This window comes from Colius striatus, chromosome 4 (assembly GCF_028858725.1).
Source record: "Colius striatus isolate bColStr4 chromosome 4, bColStr4.1.hap1, whole genome shotgun sequence".
Taxonomy (NCBI): domain Eukaryota; kingdom Metazoa; phylum Chordata; class Aves; order Coliiformes; family Coliidae; genus Colius; species Colius striatus.
In genome coordinates, this window is record NC_084762.1 from 18,172,219 (window position 1) to 18,188,137 (window position 15,919).

General features: G+C 35.3%; 1 protein-coding gene across 2 annotated transcripts in view; it reads left to right on the forward strand.

Moving 5' to 3' along the window:
* The window catches only part of EXOC2 (exocyst complex component 2), a 133,260-nt gene that overhangs the window by 12,220 nt on the left and 105,121 nt on the right, over positions 1–15,919 (forward strand). For both annotated transcript variants that reach the window (XM_061995977.1, XM_061995978.1), the window contains exons 2-4: positions 2,084–2,217; positions 6,724–6,900; positions 8,639–8,765. In XM_061995977.1, coding sequence (XP_061851961.1) covers positions 2,100–2,217; positions 6,724–6,900; positions 8,639–8,765 — 422 coding nt within the window. In that variant the 5' untranslated portion in view covers positions 2,084–2,099. The remainder of the gene's footprint in view (positions 1–2,083; positions 2,218–6,723; positions 6,901–8,638; positions 8,766–15,919) is intronic.

The following is a 15,919-nucleotide window of genomic DNA, read 5'->3' on the forward strand; positions in this document are numbered from 1 at the left end:
CCATGTACTATTCATGTACTATATGTCAGTCATATACTACATTTATTATGTTCACACCTGTTCAACAGGAATCTGCATTTATTATTAACTGCACACTCTTCAAAGGTACTCTCAAAGGTTCTGTCAGGATACTAATAGTTCTGTGTTATTCAAATATCTAAATGTCTTTTCCATATTAATTTCTCTTCAAAATAACTTTTGAGATGTGTGATAGCATTTGTAGTTTAAGTATATGAAACTTCGAAACAGACATTTAAGATCAAGTGTATTTATAGCTTTGAGGTAGTTTTTAGGACCCGAATGTTTCAGAACACTATGCAACATTCCCTATGTTCAGAGCCCATGGCTATACCTGAAGTCAGTGTGAAATGTACTCTGGACACCCAGAAGCTGAGAAGAAAAAAAGGTTACTGTAAAGTTTTATTATAAGTGACCTGCTGTGCATCTGTAGTATAGCAAGAGACTGGATCCTCTCCTGGGAGCAGTATATGATTCCTTTCACCACAAGATCTTTCTCTGTATTCCTTTCTTTCTGATTTCCATCTTCGTTTGCACTGTGTTTTAACTGCAGAACATGAAGAAAAAAACTGGTTAATGGGAGCTTCTTAGATCTTCGTGGTTGATCTGTCTAGTAACACTGAAAAATTTTGGGAGGTTTTATAGAAGCATGGTGTATGATGGTACAAGGAATGTATTTCATAGATGCTGAAACAAAGATAGCTTACTTAGTTCTCGTATTTCCTAATTGCAGGTGCTTAGAAAGTGCAACCTTACTGCAGTTTATTGTTAGGGACGACTTACAAAGGTTCTGGATTTCATGGACTTGGCTATTTGCAAATAAAAAATAGCAATTATACCTTGATCCAAAATAAACATATGTGAGAGAAAACTTACGAAGCTCAGTTTATATTCCATTAATTTTTTTGTCAGCCTGAACTTTTAAAATTGCATATACCAAAGTGTTCTAAACGTGTATCCATATTTTTTTAATACTAATGGATTTCATCATTCCTGGATTTTCTCAGAAGTCAACCCCTTTCTTCCTATAGGTTATTTTTTGATTCCTACTTTTCCTGCAGATGAATTCCTATTAGAAACCAGTCATAGATAACTTCACAATGTTCTGGAATACCAAATGATTTTATTTTTACGAGGAATTTTTAAGGATGATATTATGTCTTAGTAGAATAATCAGGAGTCATGAAATGGAATACATGATGCAAAATTACTGTTGGAGGCCTTAAGAGAAACCTTTTTCCCTGACTAATGACTTCTGTAGGACCTGTGTACTGATGTGTAGGCTTCATGTTTAATAAGTGTAAATATGGAGAAGCTAATGGGAGCTAATGTGCTGCAGATTGTACTTACTGGCTTCTTATAGCTGCAGAGCTGCACAGAGGAAACTGCTAATAAGCCATAGGAATCAGTTGCATAGCAAACTACATGTTGTCTTTATTCTTTTGGAAATGCATCTTTGGTAATTTTATGTACATTTTTGTTGGTCTGTTGGTGTATAATCTGTTTTGTTGACATTTTCTGCTAGTGTAGTGTCTGTAAGTAAACTTCCCATTTTCTCAGTTTGGGTAAATGTTGATGCTCTATACAAGTAAGTGCTGGGGGCATCTTCCCATGGGAATATCTGTGCTAATAAGTCTAATTTTGACTGGGAAGTTACATGAAAACTTGATCATAGTCTGCTACCTAGCTTAGCAATTCTAAACTTTCTAAAGAGTACAATAACTTTCTAATAGAGTATTGAATAGACTCATTTGAATTCTGATGTAAGTGGTTTGGAGTGCGTGTATATGGTTTCATTAAACATTTTGAGGGTTTAATTATTTTTCCAAATATGCTGTTTCTTTACAGTTCAGAACCAGAGCTATGCTCATTTTTTAAAAATGGAAGTGCAAAGAAGGTACAGATATTCTTTATAGTTTTATGACTGGAAAAAAAGGCTCTGAGAGTAGTGTTCCATATCTACATTCATATTTCTCTACCATTTTAGAAGAACCACTTAAAAGATTTTTAATATTTTTTTACATAATTGTTGTTGTTAGATGATTGTTTCATGCTTTATTTTCAGTAACTGAGTAGACATCATGTCTCGAGCACGGCAGCCTCCACTTGTAACTGGCATCTCTCCCAATGAAGGCATCTCGTGGACAAAAGTGACAATTAGAGGAGAAAATTTGGGGACTGGGCCTACAGACCTCATAGGTAAGTTGAAAGAAACGCTTTGTTTTGAGGCCCTTCTTTTGTGTAGAATGTCACATTTAGGATATAATTAGAGAATTTTTTTTTTTCTTTTTGCATGTTCAGACCTGTGTTGCATATTGTGAGGACTGCCCTTTTCACCAATACACACTCAAATCCAGAAATTCGGGCATGCTGCCCAATGTCCAACTAATGAGTGACCATACTTTGTTAGATGAGCCCTTAACCTGACTTAACATGCTGTGCTGACTCTTAAGAAGGAATGCCTGTGGGAGTGTGCCAGAAGAGGGTAGATGAAACAAGATGCTCCTTTGTTACATTCCCAGGCATTGAGAATTTCAGCACGGAGACTTTCCTATCAGAAGTGTTTTCAATGTCACTGAACATTGCTATTCCCTGAATTATTGTAAAAGTCAGTTTGTGTATTTGCAACAGTTACGACAAAGCAAGATCAATGATTTAGCTACACATTTGGTGAAGAATAATTTCCTTCACTGTTTTGATTTTAACACAGTAACTTCATTTGAATTATTGTAATTCTTGCACTGAAAGAGGGAACAAGCAGTTTTCTCTGATTCTTATGACAACACAGATCTTGATCATCAGTGCTCTGATGCTTCTGTTCCAGGCTGAGTCATCATAGGACATTTTTCTACATATGTCTTTGACCCTTCTTGTTGCTCTTTAGTGAATCTTTTTTGGTTTCACATCATGAGTGAACAACATCTTAGTTACAGACAGTGTTGAGGATATGAATGCACTGTGGCATAATACTGCACTCTCACTTCTGTTTCGTATTTCATCCCTAGGATTCTGTTTCTGTGTAACTCCTACTAAACATCAAGTTAATGGTTTTTTTGTTGTTGTTTGCCTATTGTAGTCCCATGATTTAATACTCAAGGGTCAGTAGTCAGTTTGAGCCTGTCACCTGTGAATTTAAGGTTTTGCCTATGAGAATCGTATCTTCACTCATTGAATTTCACCTGCTATTTTTTAGCATCTACATTATAAAACATCCACGCATAAGGTCTATTATACATTTTTCCTAGTTTTAACTTTCTTGGTAAATTAATATTATCAGCAAACTTTGTAACCTCTTTAACTTGACATTTATGAGTATATTGACCATAAGTAATCGCAGCATATACTGTATGGAAACTTTCCTCCATGAGAACACAACATTTACTGTAACCTTGTCTTTATCCATTTGAGGATCATATCGTATAGCTGCTTAATTTTCTTAAGCCCTTTGAAAAAGACTTTGTAAAATCTTCTGGAAACCCAAGTTAATGGTAACTACTGAAATCTCCTCCTCCCCCCTGCCTTTTTTTTTTTTTTTTTTAGGAAGTTAAGCATACATATCCTTCAGTATTCATTTTAGAGACAATTTATCTAATTTGTTGTGGAATCATGACTCCTCTGAAGTCCACTGGAATTTTGTTTGGCTTTGCTAGAAACAATATTTCACTTCATGGCTGTAAACCAAGATTCCTGAATTCCATTCATGGCCACCTCCAATGAACTTTATGGCCAAGCATGAGCTACTATAATTTTCCCCTTCATTTGAGTTTGCTGTCTCTGAAAAGGGCAAGTAGCATTTTCCTGAGCTACCAGACAAGGTTCCAATACACTAATGAATCTTTATTGAGAAATAATCCAATAACTGATGATATTAGAGGTGAGTGTATTTCAGTGTATTTGTGTGTTTGATGTACTTTGATAAGCTCATTAGTTCATTGGTAGGAACCTCTTGGAAGTTATCAGTACTAAGTTCTTGGGATGAAGATGTCTCCTGAGCTATGCCTTAATACTGTGGCTGTCTGATAATATTTTTTCTAATGTTTTTTTTCAGAGTAACACATAGCTGCTAATACTATCATGCTTTGATGTAAAAATAAGTAATGGATTGCCTTATTTTTTCCTCAGCTCAATTCTCAGCTTTCTCCCATAAGTGACTAAGGCCCCAGGCATGTAAAGATTTCTTTTCATGGTTAAATTAGGCATGTAAATATTCCCTGTGACTTGAATGGAAATACTTGCAAATGTGAGCCTTTGTAGACATGTGATTTAAGCAAGTATGAGTGAGGGTTTTGTAAAGTTTATAATCTGCTATTTGAGATGCATTAGAGTAAAATGAAAAGCAAACTTTTTTTACATACATATAAACAGAATATCATGTAATAGAAGAACATGCCTTTTTGTTTCATTTAAGAGTGCCTTCTAGTAACATCTTTGTATCTTTGAAGTCAAGTAAACTTTTTATTCGTAACTCTACGGCTCATGTCATAAAAAGTCGAATTCAGGAGATACCTCCAACATTTGTGCTTTCAAGGTTTAATTTGTCTTTTAAGACATTTTCAGCTGTACAGATATCTCCAAGATCTTTATACCTTGTAGCAGATTAAAATGGAATTTTATTTAAAGCGAAGTTTTCTCTTTTTGGAGAAAAAAATTTGTTGTATCTGTACTATCAAAAGATCCTCCCCCAACATGCTCTAATTTGTTTTAGAAAGGCTTTGCTGTTACTATATTTAGTGAAATATGTAAAATTTTAATAGAGAATGACTTTCTTTTGCATTTTTAAGATTCAAAGGCCATTTCCCACCTTTGCAGAGGTTTCAGATCTTGTAGTCTTGTTTTCTTGAGAGCTTTAGGTACATCTGATGAGTAGAAAATACAGAAAGATACAGGGGTACAGTTATTCAAAAATCTTTACCCTACTAATTTTTTAGAGCTCAGATCTTGATTTCAGACCTGTTGAAATTCTAGGTTGAAAGTCTTTTATGAGTGATTCAGACAAATTCTTTCAGTTAGTCTTAGTTCCTACTGCAATCTTTTTTTCCTTCAGAGAAAACCAGGATAGATGTAGGAATACAGTCTAAGGTATCAAATATATGGGTTTTTTTCCTACTCTGAAAAAAAAAAAACCTTACCTGGATAAAATGATGCAAATAAGTAGCAATAAAAATATTTTTTTATTTTAAGGCTTTTTTTGTATGTATATATCTCATTTCTCTTCCCCTCCCCCACCTCCTCCCCCTTAATTCAGGCATCTTTTAAGAAACAAATCTACTGTCCTTGCACAAGTAAAAATAGTTTCAGTTGAAGAAAGGTTTAATGCCTTTCTGGTTTTTATTTTTCAATTTTTATTTTCAAAATAGTTTTGGCAGGGAGTAAGATATTCTTAAGTATGACAGCCATGAAAACGGCCAAATTTGTCTGCTGTTTAATCTCAGAGACTTAAATTGTGAGAAAAAGTGTGAAGCTTTAGTACTGAGCCACTTATGCTGACCTTTTTCTGTCTGTATTTTTTAAATTGGTCAGAGCTTTCTAGAAATTAAAAGCAAAAGCCAAGCCAACAGGGGAGAAAATGTTATGCCTGATTAATTTAGACTGCAGTACAGCCAACATACTTGTACATCCTTGTCCCTTTAGACATAAGACAATGTTTCTAGGTAAGGGTGTTATTTACGAAGAACCTGATGAACTTGTTCTCCAAATCAATACTATAGAAATTAGGATCTTCCCAAAACTTCAGGAAAGCACAACTCTGATTAGAAATATGGAAATTGTTCTTCTAGATCTGAGAAAACAATCCATCTGTTCCAGATACAGAGTCCCAATCCAACCAGAATTTATCAGATTGACTGGTCAGATGGATCAACTGGTTAAACTGATTTGACATGAAGCCCCAGGAAGCCTTGGACCTTATACTGCAGTTGTACCTTGATTCTTAAGTGTTAAGCTTAACATACTCTAATATGTTACAGTCTTTTCTTGCAAGAGAGGTTCATAGCTAAAATGCATGTTGTATTTTTATTTCATAGTTTGTCATTTATACTTCTGTTATGAGAAAGTCGGTGAGAATAAACAGCTGAATGTTACATGACTATTCTTTCATACAACAAGGGCAATTTATTTGGCAGAATCACAGTCTTGCACCACATATTTTGTACAGAAGAGATTGGGACAGAATATTTATCAATTAATATTTTTTTGACAAAGCCTTCTGTGTCTGAAAAAGAATTGCTAAACAAATAAGGTTGAAGAAACATTGTTCATCATGAATATTTTGCAGAGTTGTTATGCGTTTTTCTTGCTATACCAAATCATACAGGTAAACATGAAATACTTTTTGCATGCAGTTTTTGATGGAGTTTTCACCTAAGTACAATACTGAACAGTTCTCTAGTGTCTTAACAGACAGAAGATCTATTGTCTAACCTGAAGTAAAAGTTGCAGGAGCCCATAAGTAGTGAAAGAGATTAAAATAAGCTTCAAGCAGCACTGTGTGAGTCTCAAGAAGCGTCACCAGGACAAAAGACCTAAAATCACCTAGGGAACATCTGAAAAACATATTCCTAACTCTTTCAATGTAATTGACTGTCAGGGAGTGGAGAAGGGTCATATATTTCTGTAATATATATGGAGCATCATAAATGTATTTGCGTTATGGAAATTTCAAGAGATACTTCTGTTCACAGTAGGGTATTTTTTTCTTTTTCCCAGGTTTAACAATCTGTGGGCACAACTGTCTGCTGACTGCTGAATGGATGTCTGCCAGTAAAATTGTGTGTCGAGTCGGACAGGCTAAAAATGACAAGGGAGACATTATTGTTACTACTAAGTCTGGTGGCAAAGGAACTTCAACTGTTTCCTTCAAACTGCTTAAGCCTGAAAAAATAGGTATATTTTTCTTGTTCAAATATCCATCTGTTTTCCTTGCTAAACTAATTTATGACTGAGCACCTCTTTAAATAAAATTTATGTTTAAAATGGGTCCACCTCAGGAAAATCCTTTGTTGTGTGGCAAAAGTGGAATATATCAGTAAAATACGCAAATTTATTAATAAATTTATTATATATGCAAAATTAATCCTACTTCAATACCCTGATAAAATTCTCGAAGACTAATGAAAAATAGCCCTTTATTTTTCTGTAAGGAGTAGCACTAAAGTTCCAAAATATAAAAAAATTCATGACAGATTCAGTAATTACTCTCAAATGTACAGGTTAAGTACAAAATATAATCCATCTCATGAGCTTTACACGTAATCTTGATCTGATAGTTAATCAGTTAAAGATAGTTGAGTCCTCCATGCCATTTCTTGTCATTCTAACAAGATGGAAAGTCTGAAGTATTTCTCATGAGGTGCTTAACCATTGAAATGATGTTGCCAAGCAGTCTAGGACCTCTGCTTCATCCAGAATCCAGTCTAAATACCTTCTAGGTTGAAAATGTTTCTTTCTGAACACCTCATTGATGAAGCTGGATAGTTATCTTTTCTAACATGGAAGCTCCCACAAGGACAGTTTTAAGCTTTTGATCTCTGCAGTTCAGTGACCATTAAGTAACACAATTTCTCCTAAGCTGTACTAAGATCTTAATAATAGAAAAGTGAATCACAGAATCTTAAGGAATGAAAGGGACTTTGAAAGATCATCTAGTCCAACTCCCCTGCCATAGATGGACCAGCTGGACCTGTAGGTCATACAGGAACTCAGCCAGGTGGGTTTTGAATGTCCTCAGAGAAGGAGACTCAACAACCCATCTGGGCAGCCTGTTCCAGTGCTCCCTCACCTTCACAGTGAGGAAGTTTTTCCTTGTATTTCTTTGGAACCTCTTATGGTCCAGCTTATACCCATTGTCCCTTGTCCTGTCATTGGACATCAATGAGAACAGCCTGGCTCCATCCTCCTGACACCAACATCAAGTGCAATACACATTGAAGGTTTTGGTGATGAGAGAGGAGAATTGTTATTATTTTTATAAGCTAAGTGTGGAGATGAGGTAATTTCTGGTGTTCAGCACCAGAGTATCTGATGGGTGTGTTAAAAGAAGGGCATGGCTTAAAGAAGAGTATGGCTGGTTGCATTTTTATCTGAGGGCCAAGACCTATTGTGCCTCACCTTTATGCATTGTCTGTGTTAAAACTTTGGAAACAAAGTCAGTCCTGTGTCCTTCAAGTCATCTGGCTTGGCATGTGACCAAAGTTCACTTACTTTTTGGTTAGTGAGCAGCATAGAAAAGGAATCTTCTCTAAAATATGCAAACAAGAAGACCTCCAAGTAATTGCTCATTTTGAAAGCAATAGATTAGGAGATTTGGACATATAGCAAAATACTTAGAAGAATGAAAATTACTAATACTCTGTGATTTAGTAAAATACTTTTAGTGTACATGAAGCTGTTCACTCTGTAAGAGGGTAGTGATTGATGCCCGGCCACGAATACCTTTTCAGCAGCTATAATAAAATAATTTAGCATAATTGCATCCAGGTTGTTTTGCCGTGTATCTTCCAATATATTACCTAGGCATGCATTTTATATTTATCAGGATTTTTCAAATTAATTCAGTATGTTAGAAGTTGATGGTGCTGGACTACCCTTGTTGTTTTAAGGATCTGCACTTTGTTTTCTCTAGGTATCTTGGATCAGTCTGCTGTCTGGGTGGATGAAATGAACTATTATGACATGCGCACTGATAGGAACAAAGGGATTCCCCCCTTGTCCTTACGTCCAGCTAATCCACTTGGTATTGAGATAGACAAGTGAGTACCAAATGCCTTTAATCCACTTCTTTAGTGGTTTTCTCTGTATTTGCCTTTGTGAATTCCAGAAAAGTTTAATGGTTTACAGGGCAGGGAAAGATTTTAAAAATACATGCATCTGTTAGTTGTTGGTATGCTATGTGGTGCTCAGAGGACTTGTTGATGCAAATTCTATCCTGCTTCATAATCCTTATTTTTGGATCATCAATTAGAAGTGTAGATAATCTAAAAGCCTGGTATATTGAACCCCCATGATGTTTAGATTTTGAGGATTGGTAAATAACCTAAGGCTTTGGATTTATACGTTGTAGTTATGGAATACTTACTGTTGCATTTGAGTTTTATGGGGCTTTTAAGGATGTTTAGATTGCTATCTGTTGCTAAAATTGCACTGTAAAATGTGATTTATTATACCACATCAACGAGTTTATTTTATTGAAATATTAATCCTGTTTTCCAACCCACAGACTTCTTTAGTTTTGTACGTAAGTATGGTGGAATTTATGACATTTTTTTCTGAAATAGAAACTTTATAGTGAGTGATAAATGGAATTAGAGGGATTTAAGTGGGACAATCTTAGGGCTCCAAACCTGCTCAGTCCTAGACATAGCATCAGGAATAACATTTCTCTTGATCAAAATACCAGCTCTGCCCAAACCAAAGGCTATTTAAAATAAAACTATTTCTAAGTTTTAAATCAATGTTATGGAAGCAAGTCTCCTTTGAAATGATGATATATTCATTTTGTCTGTTTTTTTTTTGCAGTCAAGCACTTAATCTCAAAGCCCATGTAATATGTTCTGAAACACTGTAAGAAACAGTTGTGATGAGCTGACATAAAACCTGATTTTCTTTGCTTTAATTTTGTATTTGTTGAACCCCGTAAGAGCTATTGCAGTATTTTTTGAGATTTAAGTCAAGGTAATTAGTTCTGTTGTATAGTCCACTATCCATAGGTTTCTTGCAATACTTCTGTTTATGTAAATACAATGGTTATGTCATAATTACTTTTAATTTGTTCTTATTTTAGCAAAACTTCAAATGTAGTACTTGACTTCATAACCAAAATTTATAGTTCTTACAGTTAAGACAGTGTCTATGAGATAGATAATTCTTAATCTTCCAGAAACCTAAACAGCATTAGTTTAGGATTTATTTAATTTAGAATTGTCTGTTTGGGTGTTTGTTAAATAGGAAACCAATGATATTGTATTTTGAATATTGAAAGCATTAGAAAATATATTAATGAAACATCAGATTTTGTTGAAAATAAGTCAGAGAAATATAAGTACAGGTAGGAAATACCTTTTTTTAGTGAGGGTGGTGGAAATAGAGAAATCTTTGGGCAAATGTAATAGAAAGACTAGTTCGTTGTTCGTTCATATCCAAGTTACGGGAGATGGAGCATGAAGATTATGGTGGGCATAGTTGTTGAAAGTGATCAATTTGAGAGGAGTGCTAATCAACGGAACAAGTAAGTGTGCAGAGGGAGTGAGGGATAAGTTGTGGAGAGGGCAAAAAGGTAGGGGGAGAGACAGGAGAACCTAGTCTGCCCTTCATGCTATGGGTGACAGCACAGTGTTAATAGTTTTGCCTATAGATGGAACATTCTGTGTTTAAAAAGTGCCTCCCCAATAGAAAAGCTCTCATAATTTGCTTGAAAATTGAAGCAATGAGATTAATTTGTGAAAGTAAACATCACTAATACCATGTGGTTTAACTAAACTGACATATTTGCAAATACTTGATGTATGGCATGGGTGAGTAATGAGAACTTGTACATGGTAGTGAAAAAAGGCAATTATAAATGAAGAAAGAAAGTGGATACGGAAGATATTAGCATTAACCATTACTAGATATGGGAATAATTTGTCACTAGAAGTGAGAAAATTGTTAGAATTTTGAGATGCTTTAAAATAGAAGGAGGCCTGGTATGATAAACAACAGCTGTGCATACAAGGAGATAGGACTGAACAGAATGGATCTGTCCTTTATTAATACCTTGAGCTTCTTTAAACTATTGTTAAATGTGTGGAAACTGGGACGTATTTTAATTTTGAAGCTAAATGTTCTGCATTGATCTGACTTGGTGGGATCTACAACACTTGCAGCCTGATGGATGATAAGGATAGGAAAGGAGGACCTTTTATTGGTTATGTAAATTGTGGTAAACAAAAAAAATTTTTAAAGAGAAGGCCAGGGAGAAAAACAGTGGAAAAACTGATATGAGAAAATAGGATAGGAAGAAGTTAGATGGGAGCACACTGAAGAGAAGGTGGGAAGTGGATAGATTACAGACTGAAAGAGAGAATAAAATCCTCCCTCTAGATGATTGTCAGTCATCAGCAAATGATACAGAAAGACAGTCTGCAGCATGGAAAGAAATTAGATCCACCCATCTGTTGTGTGGAGTTGGGATTTTTTTTGTTTTTTAAATATGAGTTATGCTTAATTCCAAGAGTTCCTTTTGTGGCTTTTTTTAAACATTGTTTCTAGTATTTCATCCAATTAAAATGTGTTTAAAAATTAATCAGAGCTTTTGAATCATTCAGCTAGGTACTTTCTAGGTATTACAAATGAGACATTGAAATACCAGAAATAAAATCCTTTAACTTTTGAAGGGCTTTAGTACAACATTTCCTTAAACTGGCACAGGGACAAGAAAATATTCTGACTCAGTAGACTGAAGATTCGAGTTCAATTGGGAATGACTGGGATTTAAGTGAACAAAAGGTTTGAACTGTGAATTAAGGGAAATGGATAGTACTGGGTCTAACATATTCTATTAATAACTAGAATACTGCCTGTAGATTTGATAGTATTTGCTATATTGCAGGAGTAATATATATACAATCAAAATATGCACTGGAATTCTCCTATTTTATTCAAATGTTGCAAGGATGCAAAGAAAGAACTATGGATATACAGTCATTCTCCAGGTTCTTTTTCTGTCATCAAGATGATACTATGATACTTAAAATGTTATGTGTATACACAGTATGCAAGCCATCATCTTCCAGCCTGAAAGTTTAAGAAGAGTATAGCTAATTTCTGACTGATAAGTTCTTGCTGTTCGTGTGTCATAGAACAAACTAAGAATCTCAGTTGCCAAATAACCAAATTAATTTATATTGTAATGAAACTTGAATGTACTGGTTATTATGTTTCAGTGGTGATCCTTTTAAGTCACAAATGTTTTTGTAGAAGACTGTTAGTATACACTTGTTCTCCTGCCTTGCTAACTGTTGTTTGTTCATGTTCTAAAACGCTTAACTTGTCCAATAAGAGTTTCTTGCTACATTGCTATCATACATAGCATACACACAATATGCACCATTTCATTCACTCCAGAAAATAAGTATTAAAAATATTTCATTTTTGAGTGAAGACTGATGTAAAGCTTTAGTTTTCTCTCACCATCTTTATGTGAGCTTCAAGTGCAAAGCAAATCTGTGCCACCTTCCTCCAGGTATACAACATTCCTGGCTGTGGTATTATGCAGATGTAGCCAGAAACCCTTAAAGAAGGCTTAAATAGCTTGCTGCCAGAAAAAGAGTATACAGAGTAGTTGACCCAGTCTGAGAAATGTGGGAACTTAGAATTTTCATATCCACACCAACAGTGATGTTGCAGTATTTGGATTGGTTTAGAACAAGAGGAGATTGGTATGATACATCCTACCAACATGGGACTGTTCAGAATTTTTAACAGTTCTGGGAGGGAATGTGTGATGCCTGTTTCATAAAGGCACTGCTTGCAATCTGTTGGTAGAAAATTTAGATCCATGTAAGATTTGTGAATTAATTGCTTGTTCAAATGTACCACATACTTTTCCCCTACTATATGACAAGTCCATTTTTAATCAAAGGGTTCCCTGCTTCCTCTACCGACTGTGATCATATGAAGAAAATCCATCCTCTGCCAAGCAGTAACAGCAGTCAGACCTAGTGGTGGTTAGAAAGTTTTTTAATAATGTTTGTTGTTTTGCATGTAACAGAGGTCATCATGGTGGATCCATCTCGTACATGAAAGCAAATGCTGACATGCTAAGTACATTCCACATACTTCTGTATCCACCCACTCAATGCAGATGCTTCCCTCTTCCCACGCCAGCTTCCAAAGCAGTTCATCTGGGAGGAGGGAACAGATGATACCACGCTGCCACCTAATGGTAAACTTCAGCTTCCTACTGTGAATGAGGAGGCTTTATGGAGGCTTTGATATGTATTTCTGAAGTGTTGTCTATGGAAATTCTGTCAATGTCATCCTTGAATGTTACGGGCTTCCTGCATGCAGAAAAATTGGGCAACCTACGGGAGAGAGGTGCAGTGTACAGTCCTAGTATTATGACATTAAAAAGTGTAGTAACATTTACTGCTTATTAAGGCTGATGGAGCCATTGAAGCTGCCTATAATCTCTCAGTAAATTTCTCTTATCACATTCTGCCATTTCTCAAATATGATTGTCCTTTTGTTGTCATATTTCTGATAAACTCAATGCTGCTAAGGAGTAATTGCCAGACTACGTCCTTATTGGAGTGAGCTTTGTTAACACCTTCTAATTTGTCATGTTTAGTCTACTCCAGTGTCCCTTAGACTGGTCTTCTTGCATGCATTATTTACACAGTGCAGCTGGTACAAAGCCTGCTTCTAGGAGTCTGACTGGTACCAGACAGAGCGGGAGCAGTTCTAGTTGGAGCTTGTTTATGCTGGTTGCAATTCAGAATCTATGTTTATTTAAAGTTGCTCCTTCTGACCTATAAACTCCTGCAGAACTGAGGTTCAAGTTACCTTTTGGTGGCTGTATCCTGTTTTGGGACCTGCCTTTAATCTGCAGATATTGTTATGTATGCTGAAAAACATGCTATGAGATTTAGAAACTCTGGGAGCAAAATAATCTTTGCAGAAAAACAACAACTCAATAAGCTGCATTCATAGCCAGGCTCTGTCCATTACTATCCATTGCATTCTGTTGCTGTTACTCAGTTGAGTGCTTGGAGGCTGTGATTTACCTTTTAACTAATCTTAAACTTCTTGAGAATATAAATGCTCTGTATATGCAAAAGATCTGTGGTAGAGTTTGTAAGAGCCTTTGTATGCTGTGATGTTAAATTAGATTTACTAAATAGCAGGCTGTACAGAACCTAAAGTTTGGAGTGTCGGAAAAAGGGATTTGTATTGATGGACATATGTGGTGCATGTGAGTTGATTGTACCCTATGAGTTTTGAATCTGAAGTAGATGTGTATGTTCTTTACATGGAAGCAAGGACCACTGTATATGATATTGCATGACTGTATTACATACACTCAAAATATGTTTGAGGGAAGTGGAAGTATATAGAGGCTTCAAACCAGATTTATTTTTATTACGGTTCTTATGAATATAAACAGTATGTGAATTCTTAATTATTGTTATATTTAAAATTGTTGTTGAGAGGTGACCTACTCTAGGTGGCCCTACTCTGGCAGGGGGATTGGACTAGATGATCTTTCGAGGTCCCTTCCAGCCCTTGAGATTCTGTGGTTCTGTGAATAACACTAATTTAAAATGTTAGCTAGAGATCTAGTACCTTATGTGCTTCTATTTGAAATACTGTGCCTAGTAGAAAGCATTACTGTATAAAACCAATATGCATACCTTTACTGAAATTGTAAAGGTAGAAAAATAGGTAGAGTTGTCAAGGATGGTAAACTTTTCATTTTTCTGAGGTTTTCTGGATTCAAATTTTGATTCTCATTTTCTTTTACAGCGATTGCTTTTCAATCAATGTTTAAGTGTTCAGAGTTGCTTCCTGAAGTGATTCTTTTATAACAAGGAAATCAACAGGAAAATGATGAACAATTTCATGCATGCCATCATGGTTTCAGTTTTTGCCACTAGTTGATATTCACCCCATAATGTTGAAATGAGTAAAACGGGATTACTTTCTTGAGTCACATATGTGCTTGTTTATAAGTAAAAGGTAAGCAAGTTTTTCATGAAAACAACTTCCAAAGACTTATTTATTTAATTTACTAAAGGAAGTTGATGAAACAAGCTTGTGTGTATGTGGAATCAGTGTCTTTCTAGATGCATCTGGCCAGACACAGTTGCTTTTAGTTTGAAGCTTTTAGTGAGCAGCTTGTTCTGAAGACAGCTGTAGCAAGTCATTCCAAGCTCCCCATATCTGTTAGTGGAAAAACTACTGTTGAAATTTATGATAAAAATAAAGATACTACACCATAGAGTATAACGTATTGTTAACATACCACACACATTTACATTCATGTTTCCACTCTGTTGTGACTATGTCTAAAATATGTCCTCACAGATAAAAGTACTCATAAACGCTTTGCTAATTTATAGTTCTATACAAATACATCTGCTGGAAAAAAGCTCCTAGTAACTTTTCAATGCAGTCAAACATCAAACTGAAAAAACCCTTTCCTCTCTGCCCCACTGTCTGAGGGGAGAAACTCATTTGCAGGAATTTATTACATCTCTAGCTGAATTATGGGTCTTTGGGTTTTTTTTTTTCTCTTTTTCTCTGTCTATATATATATACATATATATATATATATATATAAAGGGAGGTTTCCCTATGAGTTCTGTAGTACATGCATAAGCTTAAACTGTCATGCATGTGTCTTAAAGTCTTGCAGTGATAAGTACCATTTGGTAATGGTACACTGATAAGCACTTTTTGCATTATATATGCTTTTGGCTTCTGAGAAAAGACACTGAAGTTCTGAACAAGAGAAACAAAATTCTGCTTTTTTTGTTTGCATGCACTTATATAGTGCTTGAACTGTTCTGAGTCTCTTCTGAGGTAACTGTAAATTGTTGGGGTTTTTTGGTTTTTACAATTTTTTACATTAAAAAATGTAGTTGACCACAAAAATGCCACCTTGCATGGATTTAATGTAAAAGCTTTTTTAGACACTCATGCCATCGATCACATGGGAAGTACTATCCTGCAAATCCATGTGCCTGATGGGTGCTTTTGACTACTTATGAATGAAAAATGCCTTAAAATGTATTTAAAGGCAGGATAAATTGAAATTTTCTTCTTACATCCATTAGTATTTTCTGCTTACTAATGGGCATTCATGAAATTCAAGGTCATTGGTAATCCTGTATCTCTTATGTTGATAAATTTCATATTATCACTT